We start from the raw sequence: 18,038 nt of genomic DNA on the forward strand, positions 1-18,038 counted from the left end.
CGACATACTGGGAGGACTGGGAGGCCTCAGGGTGCTGGGACTGAGCGCCCCTTCTGAGGCTGCCTGGCCCTGCCCCCTCCAGGGAAGCCACTACCACCAGGTGAGGAGGAACGCAAGAATGTTCTCAGGCAGATGAAGGTTCGAACCACGCTGAAGGGAGACAGGAGCTGGATCATCAAGCAGGATGAATCGGACGGCCACACCTTGTGAGTGCAGGAGGCTGGGAGGCCAGAGACAAGGCAGTGCAGTGGGGCTGCGACCCACAGGGGCCCATCAGTACCCAGGGATGCTCAGGGGCTTCTACCATTCAGACCTCTGCCAGGCCATGTGGCCACAGGCCAGCTCGGGTGGGCGGAGCAAGGGAAGGCAATACAGCTGAGGCCCAGCCTCAACCAAGGTCATGAGATGCGAAAGCCCTGGGTGCTGAGTGCACACGTACACACATGCCTGTGGACTATGGAGGCAGGCCAGGGAAGGCGAAGGTGAGATGGGAATGGTGGGCCAAATTATTGAGGTGCACTTACAACACCCCACTTCACCTGCTTCGGATCATCGCGACCCTTTTTCCCCAGAGAGCTGCCCACTGGTCGGAGTCGTGCCACATCCTTTTCATCCCCTGGGGAAGTCCCGAAGGCCAGGTAAGAGGTGGTGCCCAGATGGCTGGTGGGTGGGGCTCATACTGCAGTGTTCAGGGGATAAGGAGGAGCCCAAGCTTGGAAGAGATGTCATGGTTTGCAGTGAGTCATTTCGAATCCACAGGAAGGACGGGCTTTTCTGCTCTGTACCCTTTTGGGAAAGGGAATGCAGGAATTGCTGGGTTCAGGTCCCTGGCCTGGCTGTGTGACCTTGAAGCTGACTGCCTAATGGGCCTCCATGGTTCTGGCTGTCTACTGGACATTGAGAAGCCCCCATAAGGGGTGAGACAACATCTCTGAGGTGCTTCAGGCAGCTTTGAGAGTCACGCGTGACCCTCTCCCATAGATAGCCCTGATGGCTGAGTACACTTGGTAATCAGCATGTCACAGGAGACTCACACGTTTGTTCCAACTGTCTGCTAAGTTCAGGATGACCTTTTTGACAGCTGGCCAAAGGGAACAGGCCATCACCTCTCTATTTTGAGGACTTTTGCATAGCGGTGTCATGGGATGCTCTGAGGCTCCTGAGAAGAGGGCCGAGGAGTGCGGCATTTGCTTGAGCCTCGTTACACAGCTGGCAGTTGGCAGCAAGTGCAGGGCCAGGGCCTTTCTCGGGTGTTGGTCGAGGAAGTAGCAGCAGCTGGAAGGGAGGGGTCCAAGTTCATCGCTAAGTCCCGGGAGCTGCTTCTGGTTACTGTGGACTTGACCATCGCCACCATTTGGTGATTCAGCACCCACTACCAGCCAGGTCCTGGGCTTGGCACAGAGAACACAGCTCACTCCTCAGGGAACTGTCATGTTAGCATGACCCGAGTGGAGAGATGAACATAGAAAGGTGAATCATGGGTTGTGTTTGCTGCAGCTGGTGATGTTGGGGGAAGACCTGAGGATGGTTGGAAGCTGAGCTACCCAGCGAGGAGCTTGTTTACTTTGGGTGGTGTTCTCACCCTGGGCTTCTCTTCGGGGGTATATGTGGAAAGCACATCCTGGGGCACCGTGACTTGGGCCACAGCAGGGAGACCTGAAAGTCTACATAGACTTTGGCTCCCATTCTCTCCTAGGCACAGGTACTTTAGCCAAAAATTTTTGTGTGGCCAGATGGGGCGAGAGTGACCTTTCTTTCTCAGGTCCCACCCCAAGTGTTCATGCAACTTTGCTACTTCCAGAAGGCTGTCCCTATTTAGGACAGGGTCTGTCAACATGGAGAACACTGGGGTTCTCTGATGCCCCTCCCACCTGCTTACGTAGGGTTCCCTTAGACCCACTACCCACACCCCGTGCTCCAGCCCTAAACTCCTCTGTTCCTAGACAGAAGGGCCATCTACCAAATCTTTGTCTCCTGCTCTTGCTCCCCAAACTCACAGCCATTCCTCTGGGCCCCCTCAGTTGTCCCAAGCAGGAGGCGCCCAGTCTCTGTGGTTCGTTTTCCAGCCATGCCCTCTGGTCCCAAACTTCGATCAAGACTGTGATGTGGGCATCTCAGGAGCTGGAAGAGGGAGGTCCCAAGGAGCAGGAAGGGAGGGACAGCTGGCTTTAGTTCTACCTCTTGGGCTCTCATGAACCTCTCCAAAGGAGGCTGTGTAGAGGTGTCAGGTCAGGGGCCTTGGGCGCTCCCTGCCATGTCTCAGCCCTGGGCCTCTGACCATGGAGTCTGCAGTCCTGAGAGTAGAGGGTCGGAGGGCTGTCAGCAATCCCAAAAGCCCTCTCTCTCAAGGGACTGCTGGGACCTGGCAGGCCAGGGAAAAGCTGAGATTTGGAGGAGATTCCTCTTCAGCAAATGCTCAGCCATGAACTACACCTTCCTAGGCACTTAGTGTGAGCCTGGACCATATTGAGCGAGTCCTGGAAGAATCAGCCATAAGTACCTTTCCTGGGTAGCATGAAAGAGATAGGCAAAGCAGAAGAGACGCTCTGTGGGGTGAAGGGGTGGCTGCCCCTATTGGGAAGCAGCCAGCCACTCTTGCTCACCTCACTCTGACCGCACTTGGACACCCACCAGCCAATCCACTTTGCTATCGTTGGCTGCAGGAGAAAGTAGGGCACCCTGGCTTCACTTCATACCTTCTTTTCCCTGGTAGGTCTCCAAGCGCAAGGGCTCCCACTGGCTACATCATCCGGTAGGTGACCACAGGACCCCACCCGCTTCCCCATGCCTGCCCACACTGCTCCCCACCTCCGCACAGGGGAGCTCACTGGATGACTTCTTCTGGGCTCTCTTTTAGGGGAGTGTTCACCAAGCCCATAGACAGCTCCTGTCAACCCCAGCAGCACTTCCCCAAGGCCAATGGAGCTTCAAAAAGGTGTGTGTCCATGGGGTGAGGGCCTAGGCCAAGCACCAGATGTGAGGGCCTAGGCCAAGCTCATGGCAGAGAGATTACTCTGCCTGTCACGGCAGGTGAGGGCAAGAGGGGTGGTAGATGGCAGCTGGCTTTCTGTGGAGGTCAGGGCCCTGGAGAGCAGTGCTGGTACAGTGAGCTCCCAGGAGGGTCCTGCTTAGGATGGCACAGATGTTTTGGGTGTCTGGGCGGCTGGAGAGAGAAGAGGAAAGGCCACCAGTCACATGCTTGCTGGGCCCCCTGGGCCAAATTAGGAAGCAAGAGGGAGCCTGAGAGTGGACACATGAAGACTCCTTTCCTCTCCAGTGCTACAGGTCTGCTGAGAGCAGCACCTACTGGACCACCCCGCCCCTCCTCCTCTGGCTATAAGATGACCACCGAGGATTACAAGAAGCTGTAAGTATGCGATCACACACCCAGCTCAGTTCTCTCCTCCGAGAACCAGCCCAAACACCAGGCCTGCTGAGGGCAGCTGCTTGCTTGCCTCTGAGTGTGGCCTTGGAGTGCCAGTCCCACCAGCCTGACATCCCTGCCAGTTGCCACTGTGACCTGGAGCTTACCAAGAGGGTGACAAACCCCAGAAAGTCGGATAGCCATACACATTGCACTTCTGATCTGAGGCTAAGCAGTCACTGTAAGAAGCTTATGGAAGGGGCCGGTGGATCTGGAGAAAGAGTCATGGGTCATGGCTCTGGGGCTGCTGCTGATTGGCTCTGTTTCCTGGGCTGCCTCTTCACCCATCTGGGGTTCAGGCTAGGCTGGGTTGGGGCCTGATGACCCTAAGTGTCCTGATGGTTGTGGCAGCCTATCAGTTATTGGCATTCTGTGCTGAAATCAGAGCTGTTCCTTGGACATAAACCTTTGGGGCTTCCCTTCTGGGCCCTATCAAAGAAGCCCCCCCATTATGTGCTCAGGGAGGGGGGATCCTGGCCAGAGGTGCAGGTTGTGCCTGTAATTCCCAGGGGTCCCACATTTTCATATTGCTTTATATCCCTTGTCACAATCATCCAATGACATGGAGCAGCTGGGAAATATTTTGGAGAAGGGGAGAGGCTGGAGCTGGGTCTTGGGGGACAGTTAGGGTTGGAATAAGGAGAGAGAAGAGGGCTGGTCTTGAGGAGGAAAAAGGGGCATGAGCAAAGGCTCAGAGGCAATAATGCCAACAGGTGCTATTGTTGAAGTCAGGAAGCCAAGCTGCCGAGGGTGGCAGCCTGTGACAGGGAGCAGGGGCAGAGATAGGGGGCGGGGGGCCATGACCAACAGCATTCTCCACCCTTCTCCCCTCCCTCAGGGCACCCTACAATGTCAGGCGCAGCTCAGCATCTGGGGCTGCTGAAGAGGAGGAGGTGCCCTTCTCGTCGGACGAGCAGAAACGGAGGTAACGGTGCCCGCTGGGCATCCCACGGGTAGGGCAGGGGCCCAGATTTGTGTGCACTGGTGACATGGGAATTGTGCCAGTTGGGGTGATGAAATTCACAGCATGTATAATGTCAGTGCTGACCCATTTACTGGAGATGTGGCTGCCAGCAACAGGTGTCATTTGTTGAGTCCCAGAACCACCCAGTCAGTGCTGGGCCAGCTCACAGGATCCTCTTAGGAACACTTTATGGAGCAGAACCTAGGTAATAAGGGTCTGGGGAAAGCCTCAAATCTAAATGTACCGAGTATAGGGAGGGAGGTGCTTCGGGACTTCATATCAATTTCTTAAAAAGGATTCTAAGCAAATTGGGCCTAAATAGGCCCCGGGAAGGAGCCCTCTGTGTATGCTGTGTGTACAGAGTCTGGGCAGGGCCTGCGTGCTTGGGCGGCAGGGCCAGGGTCTGGACGTGCCAGTGCCCCTCGCCCCCCAAATGAGGCCCAGGTGCTTTGGCAGCAGCTGGCCCCTAAGGAAATAAAGTCCCATGGGCTGGGCCTGACCCCAGTGCTAATGTCTGTCGAGCTCTCTGTGCCTTAGGGAACTCTGTGGAGCTCTTGTGCTGAAGGTCTGGCAGATGGGCCATCCAAAGGGCAGAGGTCCCTGAGCCTGGGAGGTACAGGGCAAGAGCCAGAAGCGCTGGAGGCAGGTTGCTGGGCATTGACTGCCCACTCTGCCACTGGCTAAGTGTGTGGTCTCTAAAGTCACTAAAGCTCCCCATGCCTCAGTTTCCTCATTTGTAAGTTGTGGGCGAAACTAAACACCCACCCTCGTGGGTTGTAAGGATTCAGTGTTTCAGCATGCATTGGCGGTGTCTAGCACACAGCTGGGCCTTGTCAATGTGGGCGGCCCTTCCCTTGGTCTCTGTGTTTCCTTTGCATAGTTCTGGGCTCAGGTGCTCGTTCGGCTTCCTGTGCTTGCCTCCCTGGGGTGGCCCCGTAGCTGCTGGGCTGGGCTGGCAGAGTGAGTCTTCCTTATGCCTTTAGATGCCCCCTCCCTGTGCCACCGCAGGTCAGAGGCTGCAAGCAGTGTGGTGAGGAAGACGGCTCCCCGGGAGCACTCGTATGTTCTGTCTGCAGCCAAGAAGAGTGCCAGGTGAGTCGCAGAGCAGGAGACACAGTAGGGCCTGCTGTCTAGGCCAGCTCAGCTACCGTGTGGCTCACTTCTCCTCAGTGCTCCAGTGTCCCTTTGGCAAGTGAGGGGTTGGTTGAGAGAACCCTCGTAGCCGGACCTTCAGGGATCTGGACATGCACCTTCTGCAAGACAGAGAGGTCTGGCTCCGGCCATCAGGACTAGTGACATAGTGGGAATGAGAGAAAAGCCCGGGACCCTGTAGGGCAAAGTGGCCGTGATGTCGCCTGTCCATGGATTCTGTCCAACATGTTGTCTTTCTGCTTCCTTTCCAGCAGCCCTACTCAAGAGATGCAGGCCCCGTTCATTGCGAAGAGGTAAGTGTCACCAAGGGAAGCCTGGGAAGCCTCTTGCTGGTTACAGGGAAGGGCCGGCAGGGGGGGAGTATGGGCACCGTGGAAAGCAGGTGCAGAGTGGGAAGGGGCCACCATACCCAGGCACGGGAAGTTAGGAGGGGCTGGCGGCTTCTGTCTGGAGGCCAGGCGAGCAACTAGGTGGCTGTGGTGGCACTTGTGGCCTCAATGGCTGGGTCTGTTTAGGCAGGATCTGGCTGATAGAATATAGCTTGTGGCTGGAAACTTCCATTTGCTAACAGGGCTCTGCCCCTGACCCCTGATAGTGTTTCCAAGGGCCTCTGAGGTTTTGAAACAAAAGTAGCTACCAGGGTAAAAAGGACTTGTTCCCTTCCGTCCCACTCTACCAGGGACAGGATGGACAATGCCTTGGCAGGAGGGATTATTGGGCTGGGCTCCAAAGGTTTGTCTTTGGGAGCCTCTGCCTGGCCAGGCCCTTGGAGGTGACAGTGACATTGGAGATGGGCCCTAAAGGGTGAACAGGGTCCAACAAAGGATGATCAGGATGTTAGGACACTCCGGCTGAGTCAAGGAGGAGTGTCACCATTAGTTGAAACAGAACATCTTCTGAGAGAGGAGAATATTTGGGGAACAGAGATAAGAAACTACTGGAAAAAAAAGAAACTACTGGACAGTAGGATTTTTGGGATATTCCTTGAGGTAAACAAGGAAGACATCCATCATGAAGTGGAACAGCAAGCTGAAGGCTGGAATCCAGCCAGGAAAGGGTAATAGCAGCACAAAGGAAGTGACAGATAATGGTGTGTTCTTACTGGTTGTATTAAGTTCAACCAGTCCTGGGGCTGCTGTAACAAAGTATCACAAACTGCGTGGCATTGACCCCAGAAATGTATTGTATCTCAGTTCTGGAAGCCATAAATCCAAGATCAAGATGTTAGCAGGATTAGTTCCTTCTGGAAGCTGTTGAGAGAGGAACTGTTGCAGGCTTCTCTCTCAGCTTCTGGTGACCACAGGCAACCCTTGGCATTCCTTGGCTTGTAGACACATCACTCCAATCTCTGCTTCTATCATCTATTTTTAAAGATATTATTTATTTATTTGAGAGAGAGAGAGCAAGAATGAGTGAGAGAGAGAGCACAAGCAGGGGGAAGGGCAGAGGGAGAAGTAGGCTCCCGGCTGACCAAGGAGCCCGATGTGGGGTTCAATCCCAGGACCCTGAGATCATGACCTGAGCCGAAGGCAGACTCTTCATGAACTGAGCCACCCAGGCTCCCCTCTGCCTCTGCCATCTTATGACCTTCTTTTCTTCTTTTCTCTGTGTCTCTGTCCAAATTTCCCTCCTCTTATAAGGACACTGGTCATTGGATTTAGGGCTCACCCTACTCCAGTGTGACTGACCGAATCTAAACTTGATCACATCTGCCAAGACCCTGTTTGCAAATAAGCTCACATCATAGGTTCAAGGCAGACATGAATTTTGGAGGCACACTATTCAACCTGATATGCTGTTCTTCTCCCAAACTGGAATCACTGAGCCTCCAGACTGGGCCACCCCATAGCCATAGATACCACTGAATGTCCTTCAGGAGCATCCAGCTCTAGGGCAGTTGAGCATGCCACATTGACAGGCAGTGCATCTGTTTCTCTTCTTGCCCAAAGGGTTGAGGTGGTGGATGAAGACAGGCCTTCTGAGAAGAGCCAGGACCCACCTGCTCTAGCAAGATCCCCTCCTGGCTCAAGCAGGTAATTATTAAATCATCTCTGCCTGGTGCTGGTGGTCGCAAGACTTGCCCTGTCACTGTAATTGTCACTGTAGAACCTTTGCCAGGTCATTGCCTTGCAGGGCCTCAGGTCAGTGTCCCCATGTGCCCAGTGACAAGATGGGGCACAGAAAGCAGTAAGAGCTGTCTGGCTGGATGTCCTGGGGCTGAAAGGAGCAAAACAGCCTGGCCTCCAGGGAGAGAGTATGTCACTCTTGTCTGCTTAATGCTCATCTGTGTCATGTGAATGCAACTACAGCCACAACATCTTAGGAAAATGTGCTAACCAGAGGGTCTGAGAAGGCTTAACCTCTGAAGCCCTAGCCCTGCCGTTCTTGGGCTTGTTTATAGCTCTGCTGTAAGTTGTCCAAGGTCAACCTGCCAGCTGTGTCCTCTGCCTCCTGTTGGGGAAGGAGGCTCTGCAGTCCCCAGCCCCACTCACAGCTGCCTTCTTTGCCAGTGCGGATGGAGGCGGAGCCAAAGTGTCTCGGGCCATTTGGATTGAGCGCATGCCGAGTCTGCCCAGCTCTGCAAGGAGCTGGGAACCCAGGTGGGTGCCATGAGTTGGCTCTGGCCTGGGAGCCAGTCAGTTGGGAGGGTCTGGGACTGGGGTCACAGGGCAGGGGCAGGCTGAGCACTGGTGACCTCACTGCAGACTGGCCCGATTTGTTCTGATTTCTGAGCCCTGAGTGTCCGGGCAAATAATGGTGCTCACTTGTCTGCAAATGGAGAGCAATCAACACCTCCCTGTACTTCACAGTGAATTGAGCTAAGTTCTGTTGAGAGCGCCACCTCCCTGTTGTTGCTGCTGTCTAAAGCTCCTGCCTAGCCTGGCAGCTGTGACCAAATCCAAGTCTTCTAAGTGGTATGTTTCCATGGCACCCTGGGAAGATCCCGAGGCTAGAGGGGCAGAGTGCCTGTCCTTACAGGTCACTTTCAGGGACCTCAGGGACTGTTCCAGCTCTCGTAATGCCCTGTGAGCCCCTACTCCCCTCCCCATTTCAAGTCTCACAACCATTTGTATGTGACCCTGATCCCTTGGGGCCACCTCCTCTGTGCCAGGAGAAAGATAGGGCTGCCTGCCCTAGCGCAGTCTGGTGGAGGGCAGTAAGGCTGCAGACCTTCTCTGCTCAGAGGAAGCTAGGAGTGTGAGGCCAGCCTGAGGTCATTGCACCAGCAGCAGGACTGCCCCTTTTCTTTACTGCCTTCCTCTCTTGATCCTCCCTGTGTGTGTGAACTTTTGTCCTTGAGAACTTTTAAACAAATGGAAATATTTGAGAGCTCTTCACAAGGCAGCATTGATGGGACTTGGGCACTGATAGGGCATGGAGGCTTAGTTTGCTAGGGCAGCTGTAACAAAGTACCACAAACTGGGTGGCTTAAAGGACAGAAGTGTATTGTCTCGCAGTTCTGGAGGCCAGAAGTCCAACATCAAGGAGTAAGCAGGGTGGTTCCTTCTGAGGCCTCTCCTTGGTTTATGGATGGCCATCTCTCCCTGTGTCTCTTCACATGCGCTTCCCTCTGTGTGTGTGGTCTGTGTTCTAATCTCCCCTTCTTACAAGGACATCGGTCATTTTAGATGAGGGGCCCACCACACTCCAGTATAACCTCATCTTAACTAATCCTGTCTGCAATGACCCTGTTTCCGAATAAGGTTACACTCTGAGGTCCCGGGGTTAGTTAGGTCTGCAACGTATAAGTTTTGGAGAGGACATAATTCATCTCCAAACAGTGCACATCTCTGATTTCTCCTTATTTGTCTTTTGTGCGGGGGAGAGGTGAGGGAAGCAATGAATGGTTTCAGATGGGTTTTTTAAAATAATTTTTTCTGTATTTTTTAAAAAAGATTTTATTTATTTATTCATGAGAGACACACAGAGAGAGGCAGAGATAACAGGCAGAGGGAGAAGCAGGCTCCTCACGGGGAACCTGATGAAGGACTTGATCCCAGGAACCCAGGATGATGCCCTGAGCCAAAGGCTGACGTTCAACCACTGAGCCACCCAGGCGTCCCTCAGGTGTTTTTAAAAAGAGAACATAGAAGAATTAGGTCATGCTATATCATGTATTTGAGAGTCATTTTAACATTTATTCCAGAAAATTCCTTTGGATGTTTAATACCCATCATCTGTCTGTCATAGCAAGGTGGCTGCAATGGTTTGCTAGTGCAACAGGAACAAAGTCCCCCAAACTGGTGGCTCAAACAACGGACATATATTGTCTTACAGTTTTGGAGGCCAGGAGTCTGAGGTCAAACTTGCCTGTGAGGCCCCAGAAAGCAGAACTGGGACGAGATTATAGAATGTTCCAGACACCAGAGATAGCCCACAACAGGGCAGCCCACAACGGGAAGGAAGGCGTTCTCATCAGAAGTGTTGAACAGGCTGGTCAGGAAGGCTTAGAATGCTTCTCATAGTGTTTCTTCCCTCAGATTTTGCAGTCACAAAATCTCTACAATACCCCTAGACAGCTTCCAGGTGAGCTGCTGGCTAGTCCTGGGTGGCCTTCCTCTCTGACCCCACTGCATCAGACAGGTCCTACACTGATCAGGTGAGGCAGCCACCATCAGTTCCCTACACCCAGCTTTGGTCTGCCTGGTTATTTGAGAATTCTTGGCCTGGCTGTGGCCTTGAAGGAGCCCAGCCCCGTGGGGAGCAGTGGTTGAGGAGAGCTCAGCCAAATTCTGGGTTATATAGCACTTCAGAAAAAGCTGGTTTATGGTAGACTGGAGCAAGAGAGCATCACAGCCTTGTCCTCAGGCGTGACCCTGCTGAGCCTGCCCGCTCCTTAGGTTTGCTCCTGCCCCACCCCACTTGACTCAAGTCTGATATAGGTTCTTCATCTCATGAAGTAGGCCAATCAGGCGGGAAGCCCCTGTCTTAGGTGCTGAACCCTTCAGGGACTTCAGGGAGGGCTGAAAGTTTGTGACGGAAAGAGTGCCACCCAAGGACATCCACGGGCTGTGTCCTTGGGTCTGTCCACCTGTCACTTTCTTTCCATTAGACACCAGACCTACTTGGCATCCCAAAGGCCTTTCAGTTCCAAGTGTCCACATCTGATCTACTTATCTCTACTGTCACCCCTCCAACTCCCCCTGTTCAACCATGGGCCTTGCCTCCATGCACTGTGGGGCTGGATTTCTTGGGCTCATCTTGTCTTTAACCCTCTCATTGTGGGATAATTCCTACCCACCTTGTGGACTGAGCTAATTCAAATACCCTCTTCCAGAGAGACTGGTCTTCACAAGGGCCCCCAGGCCTGGCTGCTTCCCCATCACAGCACTGGCCAAGCTTCCTTGGCTTTCTGCCTCACCCAGTAATGGCAGTGCCTGTGGGCTGTAGCCCAGCATGCTGTATGGAACAGTAAGCTGGAGAACAGTGAGTAAAAGCACAGCTTCTGGCACAAGGCCTTATACTAGCCTTGAGCAAGCCACTTTACCCCTGGTGCCTCAGTTACCTCATATATATAATAGTGAATATAGTGATACCTACCTCCTGAGGCTGCCTCAAATTCTAAATGGGATAGTGCATATAAAGTCGTTGGTACAGTGCCTAGATGCTCCCACGAATAGGCTTGCTCATCTGCATGGCCTTCTTCAAATGAAGAGACCAATATTGCCACCTTGCTAGCCTCTGAAGGAAATGCAGTTGTGGGTGCGAAAGACGTACTGCCACAGGCAGCTGGGGCCTCATTAGATGAGTGCCCCTGATCTCCAGAAGCTCCCAGCCTAGCTGAGAACTTGATTGTACTAGAGCTCTCTGTGGTTGAAGGTCTGGTAAGGGGGTGAGGCTGGTGGACTGTTGCCAGAGAAGAGGCTGGAAGGCCCCTGTATGAATTTGCTGGGGCTGCTGTAACAAGTTATCTCAAAGTGGGTGGATTAAACAACAGAAACTTATACTCACACAGTTCTGGAAGCCAGGGGTTCTAAATAAAGGTGTCAGCAGGGCTGAATGTTCCCTCCAAAGGCTCTGGGGGGAGAATCTGTTCTGGGCTGTTCTCTTAGCTTCTGGTATTGCTGGTGATCCTTGTTGGTTCTTAGTTTATGATGCATCATTCCAATCTCTGCCCCTGTTTTCACATGGCTATATTCCTTCCATGTGTCTGTGTACAAATGTCCCTTCTTTATAAGGGCACCGGTCATATTGGATTAAGAGCCACTCTTCTCCAGTATGACCTTAAGTTAATGACATCTGCAATGGCACTGTTTCCAAATAAGGGCACATTCACAGGTACGGTTAGGGCTTTGGCATATCTTTTAGGGGAACACAATGCCACCCATAATAGCCCCCTGGAAGAGGTGCCATTTGAGCTGGGCCTTCAAGAAAGAATTACTCAAGGGGGTGACAAAGAAGGAGGATGGCATTAAAGAAGAGACACTAGCTTGGTCAGACTTGGGTGACACCTTGTTCTTATTTTCTCTCTGACATAACAAAAAACACCAGTGAAGAAGAATGTTTTCCTTGCCTGTGATGTTCCCAAATGGGGTCTGTCCCAACCAGGTGCTTTATGCTGTCATCATTGCTATCATGGGAGGACAGACAGAAATCAGAGCTGCCCTTATACACCAGACGCCCTGTCCCTGGGAGCCCTTCTATTTCCCTCATCTCCAATGGCTAGGTCTCAGCCAGGTCCCAGAAGGGACATAGACAAGTAGCCCACTGAACTCGGTCCTCTAAGGCCTCCTAGTTTAGGTTGGAGCCAGGTGTCAGAATCAACTCCAAGGTGACTTTCCAAGGAGAGCAGCCAAGCTACTCTGGCTCACTCAAAGCTATCTCTCTGCCTTCACCTCTAGCAGAGGCTATATATCCATGAAGCTTCTCAGGTGTCCTTGGAACTGGATTTGTGTACAGTCTTACACTTTAGTACATTCAGGACCCATGCCACTGTGCCCACATTTTGCCCACCACTGGATTGGGGACTTCACCAGGGCAGGCCTGGGGCTCCTCTTCATCTGTGCCCCAGTGCCCAGCCTAGTGCCCAGAGGTAGCTGAAGAAAGGAGTGAGTTCGTATAAGTGCGCTGAGTCTTAAAGGATGGCTTGGGCCTCACTCTGTGGACCTGGGGAGGTTTGGGATGAAGAGCACTCCCACAAAGCCAAAAAGCTCTAGATTCTCTCTGGCTCTGGCCATCACCATGGCACAAGCCTGCTAGGTATCAGACCCTGAAGTAGAACCAAAAAGCACATCAGACTTGGAGGGATATGTGTAGACATTTGTGGGCCAGGTTCTGAGCACAGGGATCCTCACAGGGGCCCTCTGAGTGTTGAGAATTTCTGGTCCTCTGTGGGCTCCAGCTCACAGGCACCTGGTCACTTGCTTTCTTTCCCCCAAGTCTCTGATATCCTATCTCACCCCAATTTGGTCTGTAGATTTCCAGAGTATCTTGTTTGTCATCAGTCCCCATCAGTCCATATATCCAGAAATCGCACTGGCCTCACAAATAACCACTTTGGACATTCCAGTGGGACCACAGCCAGGACTCACCTTTGCAAGTGAATGGCAACATCATGGCAGTAGTGACAGAGAGGGCACTGGAGCTGGGTGATCCCATTTCTATGCAGAAGGCCCCTTGCTGTGACTGAAGAGGTCTAGGCTCATGGGTGGGGGACTGGTAAAAGGATGTTTCACTCTTCCTTCCTCTGGGGCCTGGAGGTCAGTGGCCCATGCTCAGCTGTAGCACCAAGAAAGTTTATGGCCAAAGAGGAGACGAGAGGAAAAGAAAAAGGCAATGGGTCTGAGTATCCCACTGCATTAGCCAGGAGGCTCCTGAGGGAGAATGGCCTTGGACCCCTGGCACAGATAGGGAAGAGCGAGGCTTCTCTTACCAGCAACTCCCTGGCTCTCTTCCTTAGCTGCAGTACAAGAGGTGAGGAGATTGTCCGCCTGCAGATCATGACACCTGGGGCAGGACTCCGCCTGATGGCCCCAGACCAGGAAGGAATGAGGTATGGGGGCCCTTCTGGGCTCCTTCTGCACTATTTTAAAGATGAGGTCAGCAGGGAAGGGATGCAAACGATCAGGCCCATGGGCTGCTTGGCGAGAGACATGGTCAACCTGGGTTCTCTCTCTTTTTTTTTTAAAGTCATTTTTTTTATTTTAAAGATTATTTATGATAGACAGAGAGAGAGAGGCAGAGACACAGGAGGAGGGAGAAACAGGCCCATGCCGGGAGCCTGACGTGGGACTCGATCCAGGGACTCCAGGATCGCGCCCTGGGCCAAAAGCAGACGCTAAACCACTGAGCCACCCAGGGATCCCCGAACCTGGGTTCTCTACCCTTAACTCCACATCTCTATCTGGGTGAGATTTCTAAAGGGCAGAAGTAGTCATGCCAGCCCCCTGGGGAAAACCCTGAGATGCCCCCTACCTTGATTGGGTTCTGCAGCCTGAACTCACTACCCCTCATATATCCTCCCTCCTTGGGCCCTCAGCTCCAGCCTCCTAGGCTTCCATATGGCACCTGTGCACAGTTGTCCATTCATAGATCAGTCCTCCCCAAGAACTCTGAGTGCCTGGAGGGCAGGGGCTGCAGCTAAGTGTTCCGTAGGTTCCTTTTGGCCCAGAACAGAAATGTGGGAGTGTTTGTTACTGTAATGTTTGAGCATCATCCAGTGCGATGATGTTTTTAATAGGACAACAGTGGAAGCCGCTTCATTGATTTCCCTAATTTGACCGATCTCTGAGAAACAAAGGGAAAGTGCTATCAAGAGAGGCAGGAGGAAGCCAAGTTGCCTCCAATGAACATCCCTGCTGTGTCTCCTGTCTTCAGAACCCACAGGGCTTCTGGTACTTTGTCTGGGACTAGCAAAGCTACAACAACTAACTGAGATTCCATGGGGTGCCCTTCCCCAATTTTCCAGTGGGAGAATCAATTTGGGGAAGGAAGAAAGAGGGAAAGCTAGAATTCACCAAGCCCTTCCCTGTCCCAACAGTCTAGCAGATATCCCCAGATATCCTTTTTACAGGTGTAGAAACTGAGATTCTAAATGGTCAAGTAACTTGCTCAAGGTAATATGGTTAAGAACAGGCAGATTTAAGACTCTCACCCAGGCTGCTTGACTCCTACTGTGCGCCTTTTGCTCCATAATTCAGTACACTACTGGGGACCAGGATGAAGGGGCAAGGAGGAGTGATATAAATACTTGGTATTTTTTAATGAATATATGATGAGTTTACTTGTGAATAGCCAAATGCACATTCCCAGGAGACATTTGAGGGTTTGTAGTTGAGGTTTGGGAGAGAGGTTAGGACTCTCCCAGAAATTTCCATGTTATATGCAGACAGATGAAAGGGAAATAATGGAATTCCATGTCAGTGTTTACATAAGGTACAATATCAAGGGAAGAAGGAGAGAAGGGCCAGCAGGCAGAGCAAAGACCGCAGCGTGGAGGTAGCAACTACCTGGTCATGCCCTCTAAAGGTGTCTGGGATGGCAGTCAGTTCTAGCCATGTTGAGGGTGAGCTGCCCGAGGGCCAGTCTGAAAGGCAGTGGAGGTATGGGTCAGGAGCACAGAGAGGTGGGAACAAGCGAAAGTCACTGGCTTGGGCAGCCCCCGGCGGCCTAGTGGTTTAGTGCTGCCTTCGGCCTGGGCCTGATCCTGGAGACCCGGGATCGAGCCCCACATTGGGCTCCCTGCATGGAACCTACTTCTCCCTCTGCCTGTGTCTCTGCCTCTCTCTCTCTCTCTCTGCCTCTCATGAATAAATAAAATATATTAAAAAATAAAAGAAAATCACTGGTTTGCGGGTGGTAGTCAGTGCCATGGGAGCAGAGGGGGTGGGCAAGGTAGTGGAGCATGCACATGGAAAGGAATGCTGAGAACACCAAAATTACCAGGCAGAAAAGGAGAAAAGGGTGAAAGAGACTGGGAAGGTATGGCAAAGAAAGTAGGAGATGGTGTCACAGAGTTATGACAGACAGGTGGGGGAAAGAAGGCTGGAGTGGCCCACTAGGTCAGAGAGAACAGAGGGAGGTTGAATTAGGAGGTTCAGAGCAGTCTTAATATATGGAAGGTTATAGTCAAGAACTCTGAAATCAGACTGTTTGGGTTCCAATTCTAGCTCTTCCCCTTGTTACCTGAGGAACTAGGAGCAAATTGCTTGGGATATCTGTGCCTTCATTCACTTATTTGGAAAGTAAACATGGGTAAATATAGTACTCATATATTGGGATTTATGTGGAGAGTTAATGCATGCAGAATTATGGGAATGGAGTCTGACCCTCAATCAACAGTGGCTTTTAGTAATGAGATTTTTGAGAATTGGCCAGTCCTGCAATCTCAAGTTTTAAGTTCCTTGGAGACAGTTGGCATTTAGGGATGAGGTAACTGCCTTCATCTGAGTGTGGGTGGCTACTGGGTGGTTAACTTATATTTCTTTTCTCCATAGTTCTTCCCTGGGCTCCAAAGACAAAGAGGCCCCCAGCCCTAGAGAAGCCAAGAGAGACTCGGTTGGTGAGGAGATCCGCAAAGGCCCCAATCCAGATCCTGAAAGGTAACTCAATGCAGGGACATAGAGCTGATGTGGCTCTTGGTCTAAGGTCAGTGGATGGACCTGGGACCAGGACTGCTCAGTTCCCCACTGTGTCCCCAGTGCCTGGGGCAGCACATGTCCTCAGTGAATATTTGTTGAAAGAATAAATGAAGGAATACAGGAGGCCTGGAGAGGGGCAGGCCCCTCCCAAGATCCCTCAGGGAGTCAGTTGCAGAGCTGGACAAAGCTCCAGGCCAGACCACCCCCACCCCAGCCCTTAGCCCAACTTTCACAGTCCTTGGCAAGGCTGCCAAGTGAGCAGTTTGGGGAAGTCAGTGACCAAAAGATGCATGAGCTTCAACAGAACATCTAACATGGACTTCTAGGATGACTTGTGGTTAAAGGAAGACATGTTAGAGGCTGGCAAGGATGTGAGGCAGAGCCAGTGGGGGATGATGAGTCCAGAAGGGATGGTTGTGCCCAGCCATCCTATGACCATCTCATTGAGTTGTCCTCCAAGCTAGACCGTGAAAGCCTGGATGTGGTGAGCAGTGGCTGAGAGTTAGATATGTCTTAAATGGGATGCTAGTAGCCAGTAATGGGTAAGAGCCCACAACCTTGCCTGCCTGCCACCATTTTCTCAGTGTGGAGTTCTGGACCTTCAGTGGGGACTCAGCCATGGAAATGAGAGAAGGCAACCCAGGATGTCTGGGCTCTGTGGTTTATTAATAGCCCCCAATGCCTTGCCCCTTGTTCTGTCAGCCATTGATCCCTCCACTGTGCCAGCCTCCTCTTGAGTTGTCACTTTGCTCTATTTTTTTGGTTCCACTCTTGCTCCCAGTCCATCAAGTTTGGAAGAAGAGCAGAAATACTTGCTGATGTCAGGTTGGCTTTAGTTGGAACAGCACAGGGTGGCAGCTGAGAGCCTGGGCTTCTAGTCCTTGAGCCCTGTTCTCAGGACATCTTAGTTATATTAGATTAAAACCTAATCAGGGTCAGCAAATGCTTCTCTTCCCATAACAGGTCAAGTGCACAGTCAAGTGATGACAATGTGGGATCCAGAGCCATTGGCTTCCCATCTAAAGGCATAACTGGAACAGACATTGGCTCTGAGATAGGAGGGTAAGCTGCCTGGGGGAGGCAAGTGGTCCCAAGTTATTGATTCTCTCATGTCTCTGGTGACAGGCCAGGGTCAAGCTGCCAAAACTGATTGGGTTGCTGGGGACTGAGCACTGGTCATTTCCCATAGTTCTGTCTAGTTTGCTTCTCCAGTGGCTTCCACCACATCCTTTGTCCTTGGGCTTTCCAGTTATGGGAATTGCCTATGCTTGAATCTTGCTCCTTTTACCCTCTGCCACTGGCTCTCAAGATCCTCCAGAGCATGCACAATGGCCCACTTGCAGCTGGAAGTCCAGCCCCTGCCTGGGCAGGCACTTGGAGGTAGGATGAATGTGTGGGGAATGAGTGAAGGGACAAACTCACAAATGAATGACCAAACGACGGATGAATTTGTGCCTTCTTTCTTCTTTGTTGAGCTCTAAGGACAAATTGAAGGAGGTCCTTCGCCTCTGTTTTCTCCTTTCCCTTCCAGAAACCCCAAAGCTCCTTTTCCTGCCCCACCAGCCTTCCCTGGACAGTTCTCTGTGGTTCAGTGAGAGGAAAAGCAGTGGTCCCTCTGAGAAAAGAAGCACGTCTGATTGGGCTCTCAGTTTCTGGATCTGGGTGGAGTCAGGGACCACTTTCTCAGGTGATTCAGGGAGGGGCAAGGAAAGGCCACTGGGCTAGGACCTTGGCTCTTTGAGTTGCCACTAGTGGAGAGGACTGAGAGCCCAACCTGAAGCCTGCCTCACTGTGTGCCGGTCAGCACAGTTGTGCAGATTAACTGAATTTGCTGGAAGCTGTTGTAGACCTCTGCTTCATGTTTGAATATTGATCCAGATTATCCTTCTTGCTTACACATCTTCATAAATGAAGTCTT

General features: G+C 52.1%; 1 protein-coding gene across 16 annotated transcripts in view; it reads left to right on the forward strand.

Moving 5' to 3' along the window:
• Positions 1-18,038, forward strand: part of ZNF185 (zinc finger protein 185 with LIM domain) — a 64,209-nt gene that overhangs the window by 14,109 nt on the left and 32,062 nt on the right. For 2 of the 16 annotated variants that reach the window (XM_038588620.1, XM_038588627.1), the window contains exons 3-15: positions 83-206; positions 573-638; positions 2,714-2,752; positions 2,858-2,935; positions 3,278-3,367; positions 4,263-4,349; positions 5,397-5,480; positions 5,792-5,833; positions 7,490-7,573; positions 8,051-8,140; positions 13,441-13,533; positions 15,977-16,081; positions 17,084-17,182. In XM_038588620.1, coding sequence (XP_038444548.1) covers positions 83-206; positions 573-638; positions 2,714-2,752; positions 2,858-2,935; positions 3,278-3,367; positions 4,263-4,349; positions 5,397-5,480; positions 5,792-5,833; positions 7,490-7,573; positions 8,051-8,140; positions 13,441-13,533; positions 15,977-16,081; positions 17,084-17,182 — 1,081 coding nt within the window. The remainder of the gene's footprint in view (positions 1-82; positions 207-572; positions 639-2,713; positions 2,753-2,857; positions 2,936-3,277; positions 3,368-4,262; positions 4,350-5,396; positions 5,481-5,791; positions 5,834-7,489; positions 7,574-8,050; positions 8,141-13,440; positions 13,534-15,976; positions 16,082-17,083; positions 17,183-18,038) is intronic. The other 14 variants (XM_038588626.1, XM_038588631.1, XM_038588632.1 and 11 more) reach the window with 11 other exon arrangements.

This window comes from Canis lupus, chromosome X (genome assembly GCF_011100685.1).
Source record: "Canis lupus familiaris isolate Mischka breed German Shepherd chromosome X, alternate assembly UU_Cfam_GSD_1.0, whole genome shotgun sequence".
Taxonomy (NCBI): Eukaryota; Metazoa; Chordata; class Mammalia; order Carnivora; family Canidae; genus Canis; species Canis lupus.